The following is a 20,004-nucleotide window of genomic DNA, read 5'->3' as shown; positions in this document are numbered from 1 at the left end:
TTTGTTTCCTTGAGAAGTTTTATAGTGCTGTAATCAAAGACTTATTAACATTTTGTGCTTGTACACATGAAACTGAAATGGGCAGAAGAGAGGATTATCACTCAGTGGGAATTCAGGCACCCCTCAAACAAAACATGCGTGCTATTGTGTGTGCGTGCGTGCGCCTGTGCAGGCGCGTGTGTGTATGCATGTGTAGATGAACATTTGCAAGTGTAATTTTAGTTCAAGTTAACTCTTTTCTAATATTATTTAAATTATAAAGAGTTTTTAATCTGTTCGAGTTTATCCACATGACAGACTAGCTATTTCTTAGCATACAGCATACAATCTTTTATATTATTTTAATGATTCTTTTTATTTTTTAACCCCACAGGCAGCTGGTAAATACAGACAGCAGGGAAGAAACTACATCGTCGAGGACGGAGACATCATCTTTTTTAAATTCAACGCGCCGAACGCACCAAAGAAAAAGTGACGCAAGAACAATGCGTTTGTTTACACAACTGACTGTATTGTTGCCTTATATCTGGCCGCTTTTACACTTTTTGTTTTCCGTGCTGTATGACTGAATCCCCCACTCGTGTGCCAAGGCACAGGTTCAGTAAACTCTGACAGCTTTGCTATTTAAGATCAGGATCGGCCCCCACTCCAAATTGTAGCAGCATTTGAAGGAGCATATTACTCTCCAGATACTTCATTAATCTCCATCACGGGTGCCAGCACTGACACAGCTGACAGCGGGGACAATGCCACCTGCTCCTCTCCCCCTTCTGCAGATAATGCATGTTTTACAGTAGCCCAGATGTCTACACTCAATAAAACATTTGACAAAACCAGTCTGTGTGTGTTTTGGGATGTCTGTATTGAGTGGGAAGCTGCATGGGGATAGTGATAGCGGTCCTGCCGACCACTGATTAGAGAATTAAAAGACACAGCTGACACTGACTGTAGCATAGAGGGGACAATTATAATTAAATCTGTTAACTGAGGCTGATTTTGGAAGGGCACATGCTGGATGCAGGTGTCTTGGCCAAAAGAAGTGGTCACTTTAAATGATTATTTGCAAAGAGACTGAGTTAACCTTTCATTTATAATTTTTATGACATTATTGTATGATATTATACATGTCCTCTCTTTCACTACGCCGCCAGCTTTTGGACTCTGTCCCTAAAAACAAAAACCAAAAAAACCCCACAATAAAATAAGAATAGCACATTTTTTATGTTTAAAGTTTCCTACTCCCATCCTTGAACAACAAATACACATCTGCACACACACAAAAAAAAATCCAAGAAATATTCATACAAGCCATATTTTTACAAAAAAAGAAAAACTCCAGCTTTTAGTATATTCTGTATGGTATGAAAATAGAAGTTGATACAATCCACAAGCACAACCAGAAAACGATTCCTGTTGTCTGAAGTAGTGTTTTTCTCACCCCCTATACTTTGTGTGTAAGTGTTTGTGAAGCGTTTATGCTGATGGAATTGTATGGCTGCAGCCGCAGTGCTCCAAAGTAAGATTGTATTCTCCGTGGGAGTCCGAACAAAGAGCTGCAGATCAGCAGTGCTTTGCTGAATATCTTGTAACCATTAAGACTGCGGAGAAAAAAAAAGGCTTTTTGATGGGAACAAAAAGATTGAATAAAAATGGTCATTTTTCAGAAAGAGTATTGCATATCCAAGTTTTTTGGATGGGATGTTTTATGGAGTGGAGCCTGTGCTCGCACTACAAAGCATAGTGTTTGTCATGGAAATAAGGTGGATTATAGTTTTCAGAGTTTGAGATCAGTGGCAAAATATAGGATAGTGTTTATTGTGGTTACTTAGAAAGAATGACGGATGACAACATGTGTATCAAATAACATTAAGCTTATTTTTCTTGGTAGCTTTACCATTAACCAGTGGTTTTAATCACTGAAATTTCTTGCAGCAGACCAAGAATGTTATTGCTACCAACACTTAGAGCTCTCGCGTACAGTATATGCTTTAACGACGGACTGCTTTGAGTTGACTGGTTTCTAAGTGAAACCATACAAACCCTCTGGAGAGCACAATGGGGGCTTGAGACTAAACTGTTTTTGCATTCTTCTCGGGGTGGTATTGGTGTTGGCCAACCTAAACCCAACACAGAAGATTATTCATCTGCTGCAGTTTTGAGGCTCGGGGATTGATGAGTTGTTCCCAGCGGTCTGGGTCATGGAGTATTTTGTTTTTCATAAAGTGACAATAAATCCTTTCAGGGCAAGTAATAAAGCTATTTAGAATCATGCAGATGCAGTATAGGAACAAAACACCAGACCGAAAAAGTCCTCAACATGCTGTTTCAGGATTTGATACCAATAATTTTGCTGTCACAGAAGAAGCAAGGATTCATGAATTATAAACTCATTGGGTGTCCTGACATCATGGAACACATTATAAAATATTTATATATGCGCAACCACACAGTTAATAGCAAAAACAAACGCGTGTTAAAGTATCCATAAACATTACTGGGTGACATAGGTAGGACAGTAAAAACTGCCCAGCAGGGCTCATGAAACGAGCCCAGAAATCTGACAGAATCTCTGCTGGTACAAATGTGCCGTCAGCACCATCAATCAAGTGGTGCCACTCTGCCCCGAGGCAAACCACAGTGGCATCAAACCAAGAAGGACACAGAGTGGAAAGCTCACTTTAAAACACACACCCAACAAAACAGACTGCGGCCTGCTGCTGTAAATCACACGGACACCAAAGAGCTTTGAAGATTTTTTTTATTTATTTTTTTAAACGGAATGTGTGAGTTATAACAAATAAACATATAAATAACTATGGCATTTTTCAGAGCAGTAACTACACGCGAGGGATTGTGTTGGGAAATTCAATGGTTATTATAAACATGCTGTATCATATTATTACAGTGAGGAAATTATCTCTATTTTGGATAACAATAAAAATGTTGCCATGTTGTAATTGCTGCTATTGTGTGACTTCTCTGTGTGTCAAATGCTGTACGCTGAATGGAGGTAATACGGAAAGAGGATTGGACTTTAAGGGGGAAAAAAAAGTTTACATTCACATATGATACTTGATGCAAACATTTCCTCTCATTCTTGTTGAACTACCATGCTTTGATTTATTGCTCCCACAGTCAGGGTGATAAAACACTGTCCACGCAGTGCTGAGTGAAAAGAATGCCATAAACAGCTGAGAGGAAGCTTAGAAAAGAGTGTTTAAATCATGACCTCTGGAATTCAGTTTCTCTTTTTCTTTATTGTTGCCACATCAAAAATCTCCTTTCTGTGCCATTATGGTCGCAGTCTTAATAACAAGTGTTTAAACTATCAAACAAAAGGCAGCAAACCATCATTTAAACAATAAACGGCTACATCGTCTATGTAATGTCCAAGAAATGACTCCTGTGTAATACATGTGCATATTCCCACCTTTACCTTTACGTGCTGGTCTAACTGCTGTGCATATATACAAAAACTGGCCTCCTAATTACACACACCTGCAAAATCTATTGCAATTCAGAGCACCAGCTCTGAAACTATAATTAATAATAGTTTAAAATGCGTAATCATAATCATAATCTTATAGTTGATATATGAAGGTGACATGTAAAGGTGTTGCACTGGACTAGTTGTTTTGTGTCCTCTATTTTGTTATTACTGAACATAATGCCAGGCATTATTTACTATGCAAAAATGTGGAACTGCGTTACATTTAATTGTATAGCTGTAACTGTTTAAGTGGCCACCGAGTTTAACCTCCTGAGACGCTGTGGAAACACTGCATTTTGGCTTTTCTGCTACTTATACTTCACTCTTCTCAATAAAATGTTTTTACTCTGTTAAACAATGGTGACTTTTTGGGTTATGCTGTCAGGTAGAATCTACTCCACAATGACACATAATGTGTATCTGAGAAACTTATACCACGTCGTTGAACTCTTCGCTGCACCCTTGCTCCACTGTTTACCGCACTGTTGGTTGTCTAGCTGCTGTTTATGTTTGTAAATGTATGTCTTTTCATACTTTCCACCTTTGTGCCTGCTTGTCTTTGTTTAACCTTTGCTTTTGTGCCATGCAATCGGCTATAAAAGAATCGTCCATCCTTATATGTTTAAAAAAAATTCATAGGTTCGATTGTGATCCCAAATGGGAAATGCATCCACACATCCTCTGTGTTGACAGGATGTTGAACTTCCACAATAAGAATATCATAAAAAGTTTTCTAGTAGCTACGTTTGACCTCAGCCCTCATTGTATAAAGCGCCTCTGACAAAGAACGGTATGATTGTTCCTGTCTCAGGTGCTTCATAGTTGTGTCTGACACACATTTGATATGCCATCCACACTTCTTCATGCTGCACCAGTTTCAATTTTCTCTCTCTGGACCCATTTACAGTGCCTCCAGTAGGGCAGTTTCTCTCCGTGGGGTCACTCTCTCTTGGACTGGCCTTCATGAAAACAACTGTCAATATGTTAATACGAAACACTCAGAGCCATTGTGGACTCACTCAGTTATCTTTCGCATTTCTACTATGTGCCACAAAAGCAATGTCCACTCCTAGAAGCTGCTGCAGAGAAGCTTTTGCATTGCAACAGACTGCTTTGCTTTTATAGACTTTCAACTATAATTTCATACAGTTTGTTAATAAAACATTGCATTTGCATAGTATTTTAAAGGTCCTCACTCATGTAGTTAAAAGGTCATTTATGCCCATGCAACACTGAACTTTTACAGACATACTGAAACGTCAACTTGGTAACTGCTCTGCAGATTTCAGATTCATCTCATGAGGTGCATACAAGATCTGTCAATACAATCTGATTTCCTTTGTTTGTAGCTATGGCTCTAGAGAACACTCACAGGTTTAAGGACAAACACAAGAGCAGTAACCCACCTCTTGTAGGCCACTGCGTCCACCAGAGTGTTGCATTTGTGTTGCTTTTAGGATATTTGACTCTTCCCTTTAACTTGGAGGTCTTTGTAGAAATTGTTGATACGTTTCCAAGGACTCCTGGAGTAAGACAGACGTAGCTGCAAGGTTTTTCTAAAGCTGTTTCCATTGGCCTGTGTTTACCTGACATTTGGATTGACAGCAGAGTGATTGGAAATATCCACCATTCACTGCCGTGAGCTCCTGAGTGCACGGAAAGTGCTTTTGTAGTCTGGCTGTAATGGGCCAAGTTTGAATTGAAGGTTGGGAGAAATAGCCTCACTGCGGTCGCGCACTGTGAGGAACTGACACACCACAAATAATACTGAGAAGTGGGGTCCTGATAGCATCACAGCCACAGAGCAGATACAATAGCATGCAGACTCTCATTTCAATGCACTTTCACAATGTTGTAATACGCACAATCAGACGGAAGGGAAGAAATCCAGTCAAATACAACCTCGGATTCTGTCTCAAATGTGTTTTATCCCCAAGTACATGACACAAAAACTTCCTATTTCCATATGCATCGTGGGAGAATTCAGAATCGGAATTTCACATATCATCGTCTTAAAGAGTAGAGTAAATCTCTTCCCTAAATTTTAAAATAGGTATAAACTAATCTAGTATTCTGACTCAGTATAAACCATCAGTTATATTAGTTCAGTCCCAGCAGGCCACTAACTGAGTTTTTAGTCAAAGTCCTGCCTTTTGTTACTTTGCATGATGAGAAATTAAAAACCTTGTACACACAAAAAAAGAAAAGCATTAATGGAGTCGGTCTTATATTTCTAAGTTATGGAACAAGCAAAGATAATAGTGGTTTGGTCGACTAAATTAGAGTCACTTTTTGAGTGATTAACATTTTGATACTTGTGTTGTTCATCTTTTATTTCCATGGGTCCTTATATGTGTGTATGTGCATAAATGTGTGAGCAGGGAAATATTTGTGTGCTTTGCTGACTGATTTTAACTGCATCTTACAGTTTTTTATCTGCCCGGAAACTGCAGTTGGAAATTAGCTGGTAGCTAAATCGGATACAAACCTTGCGATTCATGTATTTTGTACATGGTCGCTGAAACTAATGAAAAGAAACCCAAACACCTGATATTTGCATTAGCTCGATTGCTTCTAAATATGTGACTTCACAGCAGCCATCTCTAATGTTTTCTTGCAAAATGGTAGGCTGATCTGCAGGACCTGTGGTCTCATGATCTGTGACAAATGATAGAACATTAGCCACACTGGGACGTAACAAAGTGCTGAAATAAAGTGCAAATTCAAGGTACTGTACATATACATGGTTTTAGTACACCCTTTTTAAGCAACTTTACAAAATCTTCCTTCTTTAACAGGGAGAAGAATATTGCAAGTTTCACTTCACTACATTTGTCAAAAAGTTGTAGTTACTTTTCAGATTACAGTTTGTAATATTTTATCTGTGTCCCATTTCTTTTTGATAAGAGGTGAACTTCCTGGTGTGTTTCAGGTCATTGTCCTGTTGCATAACCCAAGTGTATTGTACTTCATGGCACAAACTGATGGTCGGATATTCTCCTTCAGGATTTTCTGGTAGAGAGCAAAATTCATGGTTCCATCAATTACGACAAGTGTTCCAGGTCCTGAAACCGCAAAGCAGCCCCAGACCATCGTATTACCACCACCATGTGTGACTGCTTTTTACGGAAGACTAGAGCTGCCACCCAGGCAAAAGAAAAATACAGCTATATCACATTATAACTTGAAAACTTTATTGTTCTAACAATATACTTTTCATGTTAGTACAATATACTTTTCACATTTGAACAACATAATATCACGTATTACAATACACATAATTATCACGTTATAACAAAAAAACCTTTCACGTTCTTACAATATAAATATTATATTGTATGAATGTGATAATTATGTAAATTGTAATAACATGATTTTATGTTGTTCAAACATGAAAAGTATATGGTTAGAACAATAAACTTTTCACGTTATAACGTGATATAGCTCTATTTTTCTTTTGCCTGGGTGGCAGCTCTACACTTCCGTAGCTTTTTATGAAATGCTATGTTAGATTTACACCATGTGTAACAGGACACAAACCTTCCAAAAATTTCAACTTTTGTAACGTCAGTCCTTAGAATATGTTCCCAAAATTGCCTTGAGGAGCATCAAGATGTTTGTTGGCAAATGTGAAACAAGTCTTCGTGGTTTTCTCCTTGAAACTTTCAGATAAATACCATTTTTGCCCAGTCTCCCTCTTATTGTTGAACACTGAAGTTGACCTGACTCAGGCAAGTCAGGTTTGCTGTCCTTCAGATGTTGTTCTAGATTCTTTTGTGACCTCCTGTATGAGTCACCAATGCGATTTTAGAGTAATTTCCTGGAAAGGTTCACCACTGTTCCAAGGTTTCTGAGTTTGTGGATAGTGGTTGTAACCGTGGTTCTCTAGAGTTGCAAAGTCTTAGGCTTCGCATAGATGTCAATTACTTTGTTTCTCAGCTTTTTCTTTAGATTGCGGCATGATGTGTTGCTTTTTTTGAGATCTTTTTGCCTATTACTCAAAGTACTTAAAGTAAAGGATATGAATACTCACTATTGACCACTGATGAACAGGTGATCTGGTGGAGAACAGCTGTAGGTGGCAGACAGAGCTCTTGAACTATAGTTAGGATCAAACAGAGAGGGTGACTGCCATGCTTTGGACTAAAACAGGGTTCTTTCACTGTTAACAACAATGTAAATACAACCCTCAGTGCCACCAACACAGTCCAGCTGAAAATGCATACCAAACAGGAAAAGAAGCCAACAAAGGATGACTGACGTGTCGGCTGACAAATAATAACAAGGTAAAACAAACCAGCAGCCAATCATTTTATGTGGAACGGCGGGATTTCCTGTGTGTGACGCAAATGCTTCCAGTCAACAGCGGAGGCCCCACCCTTTGTGTTACCTACCGCCCGTCAATCAAAATAGAAAAAAATCAGACACTTATCACTAATTTCCACGCGTATACAATCAGTGTAATCTGTTGATCATGTCCGGTGGCTTGTGACTATCAGGACTCTCCGTTTTAGGACAAGTCACGCAATGACTGGTACGTAATATCCATTATTTTTCACCCACGTATGCTAACGAGCTATCTCGGGCATCCTCTGGCTAAATTAGCTCGCTAGCAGGCTAGCGGGGATTCTCGATGGTGATAGTGCTAATCATCGCCGGCTAAGTTAGCAGCAGCGGCTAACGCAGGGCTCGATAGCTTAGCTTGTGTAGGACACATCACTGTTTAGCCTTCATTTAACTAATCAGTGCTACAGCCCCGTTTAATGGAGGTTTGTGATATTAGTAACAGCGGATGTAGTTGACGGTTTATTGGCTAACTGTACTTTAGCGTGGGTGTGAGTCACAGGTTTGTTTAGCTAACGTTAGCTTCGGCTGTTCCCACACTAAATGTTTTTCACTTCACAGCCCCAGAACAGCCAATGAAAGCGGATGATATGGCTGCCTTAGACGTGGACAGCAGTAAGAGCGACTTTATGCAGCAGGAGGAAGGCAGGGGCAATCAGGTAAGATTTTTCTACTGTATCGTGGTTTTCGTCATAGGTCGTGGCTGCGGTTTTAGTAACAAGAGAGCTTGCATTACATATTTGAAACTTGGTGGGGGTTATTATTGTACCCTGATTTGAACTTCTCAGGCAACACTTCCTCCCAGGCTGCTTACAAATCCCGCCTCCTTTGCTAGATTTGATGGGACAGACTCCATTCAGACCCAAGCCTTATTTTTAGGTGATATCCACGGTTTTGTCTGAGGGGCACTGAACAAGACAGCCATTTAACCTGTACATTCACTTCTTAGCATCAGTCACATTTTCTGTGCGGTCCAGACTAATGTCCACACACTTTATTCCTTTTAAACCTGCCCCTTTTGAGCCGGAGACTCGGTCATCACCCCTCGACCTGCTAGCAATGACCTGCACTGAGGTTGGGTCACTATATTCAGAGGTGGACAGAGGTACTGTCTGATGTAGTGGGCCAGCACCTCTGCTATATCTGATTCTATTTTAGCAGAAGGAAAGGTTTCAGTCACACCTGAGAAAAACTGTTGGTTGGACAGTAAATAAGCAGGTTCAGGTTACTTCATTTGTCCTCTTAGGTAGATTTGGTCTGTAGTAGTCAGTTACCCATCCCATATTTTCAATACAGACAACAGATAATCGTACAAAAGATTAGGGGGGAAAAAGCATTTTGTATCAAAGCAATGATTTGTTTATGTGACTAATAGCTGCTGGAACAAAGCTGCTCTTTAGGCCCGAAACCTTAGTCTAGAAGGAAGAAACTGAAACTCGATATGCAAAGGGTGCAAGTTGTTGAGTAAAACTGAACCAACCAACCAGCGTAACCGTCGTGTGTACTGGGATGTTGGGTTCAGCTGTGGCTCACCAATCAGGCTGTTAGACCATTTAACAATTTGACTGAGTTCTTTACAACTCAATAGCCAAACCATGGCATCAAGGTAGAGGCTAAAACAGAGCCAATGAAATCACAATAAAATTATGGTTTTATCGTTGTGGAAATGAGCAAGCCATCTCAAACATGACAGGCTCTGGTGCCCTTTTTTACAAACAGCTCCACCATTTGCTTCAAAGTTCAGCTTTGAATCAATAAACAGACATTTGTTTGACGTATTTGTAGTTATAAACTGAATTAAGTAAACTAAACAACAGCCAACAGAACTACTTTTTGTTGCTCCCTAATTCACAATGAGTCACGCCACACGTATTATTTGACAGGGATTTGTTTTGGTTTGGTTTAGGCCTATGCCCTTCCTGATTCCTGAAAAGGATTTGTACCCATTTTACCCATGGCTCACAGATATATTATTGCAGGTTCATGGTATGTAGTATAATGTTGCAATGTACACAGTCAGACAGAGGAATCTGATACCAATTCTGTGTCAAATGTCTTTTATTCGCAAAGGTAATGATACAAAAACATCTTATTCCCATATTCATCATGGGAGAATTCAACATCAGGATTTTACTTATCATTTCCTTGATGAACAGAGTCAATCTCTTTTGCCTTCAAGTATTCTAGCTTCATGTAAGCCATCAGTTATAGTAACGCTAACTCAGTTTTTATTTCAATCCATGCCTTTTGTTATTTCCCAAGCTGAAAAATAAATTTCAGGATTCCTGAGTTTTGATATAAGAACTGGTACTGGGGAAGAAGATATTGGTTTGGTGTATTAAATTGCAAAATAATTATCTGCTTGATCATTTTAAACATAAGATACACTGGCAACATCTGCACATTTATTAAAGCAATTGATCAACATGACAAATAAGAAAAAAAGGGACATGAGACATATTTAGCTAGATAGTATTTTTAATTCATAAATGAGCTCGAGCAGTGGTTGTCAATATGACAACCAACCGAGTGGGCAGATTATCTAATGGGCCATTTTAATAGCTCTCCTGTTACAGTAGCCTAATGTAAGGGTAGTTGGATCACATTTAGCATGATGGTTGTCTTTTCGTAAGTCATTACAAATTCACCTTCACAGCCCGAGGTCAAGTTAAAGTGTTTAGGAAACAAGGTGTGTCTGTGAAGTAAGTCTGCAGTTTTTGGTTTTCATACTTTCATAAGAGAAAGTTGTTTCGCTATGTTCGGTTTCTGTTTCTAGCTGGTCCAAGGTTATTGATGTATTATGCATAGTATTGCTCAATATTTCTTTTATTGAAAACAAATGTGACCAAAACACTGCTGAGAATCAGCCATGTCTGCTTGAAGCAAGGCGTGCACCAATTCCAGGTGTTCACTTTAAAAACAAATCCAGCAGAGATAATTTATTATAAATACAAACTCAGCTCATTACAGCTCGGGTAGCTAGGCACAGTAGAGTGAGAAAACTTCATGTAAGAGCTGTTTGATACAGTCAACACAAACAGCGACATGCCCATTCGCTCAATTGAACTGTAGTGGAAAAACCTGGTGTGGATCAAAAAACGAATTAAGACAATCAAGTACAATTAGGTGTGTTGTCCATATAGCATTGATGTAGGACGCTGATAACATTGGATAGACTGACTAGCGCTTGCATCTTGAAGGTTTGTGGTTCGTCTCTCCTAGTCAGCTGTGGAGTTCGCGTGTTCTCCCTGAGCCTGTGTGTGTTTCCTCCACATGTGTCGGCTTCAGTCTTGTTAGGTAATCGGTGATTCTAAATTGGCGGTGCATGTGAGGGAAATAAAGCGCTTGAAATGTTGTATGAATGTAAAGAGCTTTGAGTGATCAGTAAGACTAGAAAAGCATTAGTTAAATGCCAGTATATCATCTGTTATTGGAGTCAGGCAGACAGACCTCTAAATTTCAGCCAAACAAAAGAATTTTGGTCATTTAGCAAATGCAGGTTTTTATTTTCATATAATCGTCTCTGTACCTTAAAAGATGAATATAACTAGAGTTCTGAATCTGTTTTTTAAATTTATTTTATTTTATGTCATTTGTTTTCTTTCTCAGACCTCAGATCCATCTACGCAGCTTACTGGGACAGAGAAATGGGAGGTGTTAACCCCCACAACAGCAGCAAAAGATGAGTCTGGAATAGTACAGATCCAAAGTCAAGGGATATTAACGTCAAATGGGCAGTATGTTCTTCCTATCCAGAACTTACAGGGTCAGCCAATCTTTGTGACGTCAGGAACAGACGACTCCTCTGCCAATTCAGTGCCTAACATTCAGTACCAAGTAATTCCTCAGATTCAGACAGCAGATGGACAGCTGAGCTTCTCCACGGCCAGTGTGGAAGGACCAACCCTGACTCAGGATGCTACGGGACAGATTCAGATCTTGCCTGATGGTAGCCAGAGTCTCAGTGTGACATCAACTGCAAGCATCCTTAACAACAACCAGAACCTCATTTCACAGACTGCTAACATCCAGCAGATCCAGGGGGTTTCTATTGGCAGCTCCACCTTCAACAACCAGGGCCAGGTTGTTACTAATGTGCCTGTGGGTTTGCCCGGGAACATTACCTTTGTTCCTGTTAACAGCGTAGACTTGGACTCCCTTGGCTTGTCTGGTGCTCAAACTATAGCAACAGGGGTCACTGCTGATGGCCAGCTAATTATGGCAAGTCAGCCTGTGGATGGCTCTGAGAGTCTGGCTAAGACAGATGACCATCTCTCACAGACACTACCAGTAAATGACTCAAATGCAAATCCTGAGATATTTGTGCCAACGTCTTCCTCTCTACATGTTACAGCAAGTGAAGCAGGTCTGCTAACCCAGAATACTTCATTACCATCGGTGGCTACGGGGCAAGCCAACTCAAGTTCTGGTCTCCAGGAAGGCTTCGCCCAGCAAAATCAGGAGCTAAATGTCCACGCGTCTTCAGCTCAGCCGATCATCCAGCTGCAGCAGGTTCCTGTTCAGACCACCAACGGACAAGTGGTGCAGTCAGTGGCGGCAGGTGGGCAGAGTCTGCAAAATGTGCAACTGATCAACCCGGGAACCTTCATCATCCAAGCTCAGACAGTTACGCCATCAGGTCAGATACAGTGGCAGACCTTTCAAGTGCAAGGAGTGCAGAACCTCCAGAATCTCCAGCTGCCCACCACACCTCCCCAGCAGATTACTCTTGCTCCAGTCCAGACCCTGTCCTTGGGTAACATCAGCACAGGACAGATCCCCAACCTGCAGACAGTCACAGTCAACTCAGTGGCCCAGCAGGAAGGAGACACCGATCCCCCTGCAGGTATAGTAGCTCTTCATATTGTCACAATACACTCGGGAGAAGAAAAATTTTGACCAATTTGTCCTTTTGTGGCATCTGTACGTGTACCTTATTGGCATTTATCTCCTTTTTATGTTAGCTTAGATGCATCTTTTCAGAGTGGGACAAATTAGACCTTTGCTGTTGTTATTAGTGCGTGAACTTTTTTGCTCTCTGACAATTTTTAATGTAGCCGAACCCACCTACGAGTAAAGGTCTAATCAGCAATGGAACTTAAAACACATGTTAGACTGTCCGGGGCACTTTTTAAAGGTTTTAAAGTCAAAATGGTCTTTCATTATTTTACATCCCATAATTATATTCTAATTCTCTTTAAGTTTCTTGCATATTTACTTTTAAATCTAGCCAGTTTAGCGGCTTCCAGAAAGGTCTTCCATGAGCAAATTACTTGTAAATTGCTATAATGTATTCAATTACTAATTATACTAATGCAATGAAGGTCAATGGAATTTGTTCTTGGTGCTCGAAGTAGACAATCCAGTGACATCTTTGTATTTGTTTTACTTATTTATTCATAATATATTTATATAATAATCCATGTAACTTTTCCATTATGCATTGTTGCTTAAAAGCACACAAGGAAATATCAACGTTGGTAATGGCTGAATTCCATTTAGATGCTTTTGTTTCAAGATCGTAAAGTTGTGCACGTGAAACGTTGTGTTTATGGGGACACAGGAAAAACGTTAAACAATTACACCAGTGCTTTTCCTCCAGTGACCGCTATGGTCCATATTGACATGATAGCATCCCACAGTTTTAGCGGATTTCACATCATAATGTGAATTTTCCAGTCCCAGAGGTGCTGTATTGGGCTGAGATCTGGTGATTTGTGTAGGACATTTGAGTACCAAGAGCTCATTGTCATGTTCAAGAAACCGGTTTGAGATTAGCAAATTATCCTGGACACAGTCAGCAACAATCCTCCTGTAGGGTGTGTCGTTTAAACAATCCTCAGTTGGTACTACGTGGCCCAAAGTGTGCCAAGAAAATATGGCCCACACCATTACACCACCACCGGCAGCCTGAACTTTTAATACAAGGTGGTCTGCATGCCTAAATGCACTGATTTGCACCCATGTGTTTCCATTAAGGAGCAGTTAAACAGGTGTACCTAATAAAGTGGCCACCGAACGTAGTCTGCTTAGTCTCATCAACACTCATTGTTTACGTCCTCAAAACGTCTTTGTGTTTCAACTTTATATGTAATTATTGCTGTCATAACATTGTGATGAAATTTCTGATTGTAGCAAAGTCCATCCACCCATTTTCTGTCACTCATGTGGGCCAAAAAGTCCACAGGGTACGCTTAATTAGTCATCAGAATTCTCACTGATACATTAAGTCTGCTGCCTTGCTGTCAATCACACACAGTTACAAAGCAGCTCTCACTGTTCAGGCTTTTTGGCCAGTTATAACTGAAGACTGTTAATATTAATTTTTAGATATTCAGATCAAGGAAGAGCCAGACTCTGGAGAATGGCAGCTTAGCACTGATTCTACCCTGAACACGAGCGATCTGTCCCACCTCCGAGTCAGACTGGTGGATGAGGAGGATCAGCTTGGCCAAGAGGGCAAGAGGCTGCGCAGAGTGGCATGTACCTGCCCTAATTGCAGAGAGTCGGGTGGCAGGTGAGCAATCTTGACCTTTGTTTCGTTTGTTTCTCCCATCTATATATCAGTATCTTTAATGTCAGTGCCTGTGTTTCGCAGAGGATCTAGCATGGGGAAGAAGAAGCAGCACATCTGCCACATCGCGGGCTGTGGGAAAGTATACGGAAAGACATCGCACCTGCGAGCACACCTGCGCTGGCATTCAGGGGAGCGACCTTTTGTTTGCAGCTGGATGTTCTGTGGGAAGAGGTTCACACGCAGCGATGAGCTGCAGAGGCACAGGAGAACACACACAGGTGCCCTTTTTTTTGCTCCCTCGATGTTTGCACATCAGGAAAACATCCATAAAATCAGTAAAATGTGTTAATTTGTGCCCTGCAAAGCGTGAGTCACCTAAGAAATAACAGCGTTTGTCCCCCTCTGGATTTAAAATGTCAGGTTAGGATTGAAGACCATTGTGAGAAAAATACACATAGCTAGATTCACAGGCTTGGAGGGAATTTTTAATCTTAAAATGTGCTTTAAACAATTTGTCCTGCAGTCGAATTTGAAGGATCTGTTAGTGAAACTTCACAACAGTAGTGAGCTGAATGTTTATTGTTTTTATTTTTAGTCATGATTCATGAAATGCAGGAAGTATGAGTGTATGTATGAGAATTCCAGATAAATCCACTGCCACAACGTTAATGGCAGGACAGACCTTTGATAGTGATATCACCACTTGGTCATACTCTTATCTTTGCATATCGCTGGCAGAGCGAGGCCTCTGACAAGACGGGCTAAAGTAGCCTTTTATTACGCTGTCAGCTGCAGGATATGAACAGTTAGCATTCACAGTTAACTTTTCAAGAGGATGTTCGATGATTGTAGGCTTCTAATTGGTAATAATTGTAATCAGCTGTATAGCATCAATTTGTCATTTCTGTCAGTGACAGACTGGCTTTAGGAAACTAATTCAGATTAAACATTGGACCCAGGTCATACAGCGTTCAGTAACAGCACACAATAAAACTATTAAGAATGTGCATGTCGCTGGCAGTTCTGCCTTTTGTTATTTTTGTGTGTTCCATCTATTCATGGATCAATCAATTTGAACTTTGCTTGCCACTTTTTTTTTAACTTCTTGTGATCTGGTGATAGACGACATGCTTAACCCTCTCCAAATGTATTCAGCATCAAACTATCTTTGAAACTGTGTTTCCTCTCTCTCTCTCTCTCTCTCTCTCTCTCTCTCTCTCTCTCTCTCTCTCTGGCAGGAGAGAAGAAGTTTGTCTGCCCAGAATGTTCCAAGCGCTTCATGCGGAGCGACCACCTGGCGAAGCACATTAAAACTCATCAGAACAAAAAAGGCGTGAACTCTGGCAGCGCCGTGGTGGCCTCGATGGAATCCGCAGGGTCCTCAGACAGTATCATCACCACGGCAGGCGCCACCCTCATCCTCACCAACATCCAGCAGGGCTCCAGCAACGCCCAGGACATCCTAGCCAACGCAGAGATCCCACTCCAGCTCGTCACCACAGTAGCGGCCAGCGAAGTCATGGAGTGATTTACACTCCGCTTATGAACTTCTGCGACCTCCCTCATACTGTATACTCCTACCTGCATTTTTATTCAAGTTTTGAAGGAAAAAACTAAAATTATAAATATATAAATATATATATTTTAACACAGAAATAGTCAGTCCGTGTCCATCCTCAGTGCATACTGAGAGAAAACAAGCAAAGGTGGAAAAAGACATTGCAGTAAACACACAAGGAAATGCCTTATTTTGTACAAAACTGTGTAGTTGAAAAATGTAGGATTCCACTTTCTTTTAAATTTACTTATTTGTTAATAATGTGATTTTCATGAAAACAATTGGTAAGTTGAGCAGTTTTTTTCTCCTCGCCTTTTGTTGATGGTGTATTTTGATGATGTCCTTCATAATAGCCAAGACACCCCCCCCCCCATTCCTATGTGCAAAGACTAAATCTCACAGCAGAGCTAATTTTATCCAGCTGAAACAAAGCTATTGTTTATGCCCATGCAAATTTTAATTTTTTTTAATTATTATTGTTATTATTATGCATTCTTGTTTCCTTGCAGTCTGCTTGCAAAGCCCTCCTTCCTCCCTTTTTAATGAGTTTGCTCAAGCCTACTACATTTTGCAGGTGGAAATGGAAAAACAATCAATTTTTTTGTATTTTAATTCCTCTTAAACATTTACTGTTAATATGATACACATTATTTGCATATGAAATATTTTGACTGAAGAGCCATTTATATCGGGCTTTACATAAACGACGCGTTTGCGGCATTGAAGGTTTAGAACATTTCAAATGGCTCCATTATATGTAATTCATGTGTTTTGGGGGGTTTTTGTAAAAAAAAGAAAAAAAAATCCTTTTTGGAGGATTTCCAAATGAAAATATGTTGTAATATTAAGAAAAAAAGCCATTTTTCTGGAGGTAATTGCCAAATTGAAAACCAAACTCAGGGTGACTCGTGACTGTGTGATGTAAGTAAAGCTAAATTACCCCTGTAGCTTCTCGGACCATAGCGGGATGTTGTGGGAAAATTTGTTTTTTTTGATGGATGGAAAAGCTGAGGCGAATGAAGCTGTCATCATGTTACCTATGCTCATTTGATCTTATCATGTCAGCTGTCCTTTATATTATAATTTTTCTTTTAAATAGGACCCACCTGTTCATGTTAGGAAGAAGTTTTCACCAGGATCTGGCTCTGTCGGTCCTATCGCGCACTTGAAAAATGTCTGTATTGCTAAAAAGTGGTACTCTTTTAAACGTCACTGCTCTCAACACTTTAATCTTGTTCAGATTTTGTATAAAAATGTTTTGTATGTTTCCCAGCAAACTGTCTGTTATACCCACTGTCAGTAAATGTGCATTGCTTTTTTTTTTTCTTCTCGTGTTGTATTTCTTTATCTGCATGTTACATTCCCCTGTAGTGGGTTATCCATTTATGTCTCTTATTTCTTTCTTCTACTGCCACCTTCCAAACTGCTTAACTATTAAATTGAATACACATACACACTGAACAGTAAATTTACTTGTGGCATATTTATTCCTTAGTTTTTTTTCCCCTATTTTGAGACAATGAAAAATATATAATGTGATCAGTTTTACTCCCATGGCCACTTGTTCCTCTTCAAGAGATATTAAAATGCCATCTGAGACAAATAGCAAGAAACGCATGAAGAAGAATCTTCATATTCTGTGCTAAACACTGAAGGTTTATCCTCACTCCAGTCTTCTGTATAAATATGTCAATATAGCATCAATATAAATGTTTCTGTTATACTTGAATGCTCTTTATTTTTTGATTTCTTCATTTTTTTTTAATGTATCTTGGTTGTACCATGTCTGCTGTCTGAGGGCAGTTTGATATTTCATACTAAAACGACTAAACGTGAGACCAGTTTGATTTTTTTTCTTTTCTTTCTTTTTCCCAAAGACGCATCAGCTCTTTGCAAAGCGCACACTGTGGGTTAGTAGTCCAGTAGATGTCACTACAGCCAAGGGATGAGGACGGGAGGTACGTTTGACCCCTTGACCTTCCCCGTGTAGCTGCAGCTAAGATGAAGACAGAAGTCACCGAGGCCAATGAGAAGTGCAGACCCCACAATTAACCGCAAGTTAATGTCACACAGAAATGTCAGGAACATATTCTGCTGCTGGAGAGCGAACTGCTGTCTCGTGACTTTGAACAAACCCTGCAGAGAGGAACGAGATGTAACAGCTGCTCTGCCTCCGACTTCAAAATGTGCATGCCATTTCCTGACGCTAATTTATTAATATTTTGATTAACCTCGGATCTGACACATGCTGCATCACTATCTTTAACTCGTCCACTAAATAGGACATTTTGCTAATTAGGTAGTGTTTCTATTTTTTCTATAACATTAGACTCAAGTCTGCAGAATCAGGGAGTTGGTTACGTATTATAGCCTACCTGGTTTTAGTGCCTGTGAACATAATTAAAGTGGTAGTCTATGAAAAGCTTTATCTGGTAAATCTGAGTGGAAAGCACATGCTTTTTGACTCTTAGTCAATTTGAGTTTGAAAATGTGGTCCATAATGTTCAAAAGGACTCGTTCATTTTGTCATTCCTTTCATTTGCATAATTTAATGAATCCAATTCATTGTAATGCAATACCAAGTGCACCAGGAACATAGAATGACAGTTTGAGTTAATGAAATGTGTTAACGGTATCATCATTTACTTGTATGTTAATTAGTCCAATTAATTTCCCCTGCTCGGTAATCTGAATATTGTAATAATCTTTGCTCCCCTGCAGGAATGAAATCTGTGATGCACAGACCTCAGGGACGATCAGCGCGGAGAATCGTGGTTTTTCCAGTTGTGAATTGTTGCAGATTTGAGAAAAATTCAGGTGCTTTAAGGTATTTTCTTTTAGGTTTTTTTTAGGTCTGTGCAGCCTAATATTGCTTACCACTAGGTTTGTGTCATCTGCTTTAAGCTTTTATGATGCAAATCATACTCCTAGACCAGTATCAGACCCCAGGATAACTTTGTCTCGCTTGACAAAGTGCCACTGCCTCGTAACAGGAAGAGCCGCGGTTCTTCTGGCCGTGGCAGATAAAAGGTGCCATCAGTGGGCGATCCTCCGTGGCAGCTCGGCAGGTTAAAGGGAGGAAAGAGAGATCGGGTGGCTGCTGAGCGTGACACTATCCACACTCACTTTTCAACTAGCCACCTAGATTTGAGACGAACTTTGTTCAAGCTCCTCTTTTTGTGTTCTGAGACGCTTATGTCAACATCACCCCGCAGTATATAATAACGACAAGAGCTTTCGGCAGTCCAGTTAATGAATTTTGAGATACATCTTACATTAAAAGAAAAGAAAAGAAAAGAGGCTCAGCTACATGCAAGGCTTAGATTTGATCAGGTGATGTCTTCGCAGCACGCACTTAGTTGCAAATTGTAACTGATGCCGTTTGAAGACTACGTGGAGCACATTTTCGCAGAACAACAACGAATCAGAATTCAACCTGTGTCCTGCTTTGGAGAGCAGAAGCAAAGAGTTTTCCATCATATGACTTCTGTGTTGTGTTTTTGTGATAGACAGGTATCATTTCAAGCAGCGCTCGCACTACAAGTTGCTTGTATGCCTCCATTGTACCAAATAGATTTGGTTCTTCTAACTCTGTTTTTGAATAGCGGTGTAATTGTACATGGTGCTCAACTTCTCTTCCAATTCATGTGCAAAATGCATAAATACAATAACTGTGCAGAGGGAAAGGAACACTGTAATCATGCAATAACATTTCCAACTGTATGTGTGATAGAATTCAAAATGATATTGGGATTATGGTTCTTAACCATTGGGAGGTAATGTGAACTGTTGGCAGAAATGACTTATTTCATTATGCTGTCCCAAATATACGAAATACTTCAGTGAGAGGGCTGCTTCTTCCCTATCCGTGCCCAATTTTAACTGTTTTCCCCAGTTGTTGAAGGATAGGCCTGCAATTTTGCAAAATGACTATTATTTGCCTTTCTCAAGGAATCAACAACTTGAAAGTACAGTGCAATGAATTGTTGGGGTTCTGCAGCTGCATTCATTTACAATGTGTCCTTTTTTTCCCCCCCGCTCAAAACATTTCACAGAATTTAAAGCATAAAGCCTTTATTTAATTTTTGCTTAGAT

At 40.0% G+C, this 20,004-nt stretch overlaps 2 protein-coding genes across 5 annotated transcripts in view; both read left to right on the top strand.

The window, feature by feature from the left end:
- The window catches only part of LOC100700376 (obg-like ATPase 1), a 45,948-nt gene extending 43,177 nt beyond the window's left edge, over positions 1 to 2,771 (top strand). For 2 of the 4 annotated variants that reach the window (XM_005452917.4, XM_005452919.4), the window contains one exon: positions 374 to 2,770. In XM_005452917.4, coding sequence (XP_005452974.1) covers positions 374 to 475 — 102 coding nt within the window. In that variant the 3' untranslated portion in view covers positions 476 to 2,770. Of the gene's footprint in view, positions 1 to 373 lie in introns of all 4 variants that reach the window. The other 2 variants (XM_005452920.4, XM_005452916.4) reach the window with 2 other exon arrangements.
- Positions 2,772 to 7,830: 5,059 nt separating this feature from the next.
- Positions 7,831 to 17,745, top strand: sp3a (sp3a transcription factor). Its single transcript, XM_003447375.5, has 6 exons — positions 7,831 to 8,024; positions 8,396 to 8,493; positions 11,444 to 12,680; positions 14,165 to 14,351; positions 14,433 to 14,629; positions 15,590 to 17,745. The coding sequence occupies exons 1-6, from the start codon at positions 8,018 to 8,020 to the stop codon at positions 15,877 to 15,879; spliced, it is 2,016 nt and encodes a 671-aa protein (XP_003447423.1). The 5' UTR covers positions 7,831 to 8,017; the 3' UTR covers positions 15,880 to 17,745.
- The last annotated feature ends 2,259 nt before the right edge of the window (positions 17,746 to 20,004 follow it).

The sequence above is a fragment of the Oreochromis niloticus genome, linkage group LG16 (assembly GCF_001858045.2).
Source record: "Oreochromis niloticus isolate F11D_XX linkage group LG16, O_niloticus_UMD_NMBU, whole genome shotgun sequence".
Classification (NCBI taxonomy): Eukaryota; Metazoa; Chordata; class Actinopteri; order Cichliformes; family Cichlidae; genus Oreochromis; species Oreochromis niloticus.
This window is presented reverse-complemented; position numbering and strand designations above follow the sequence as displayed.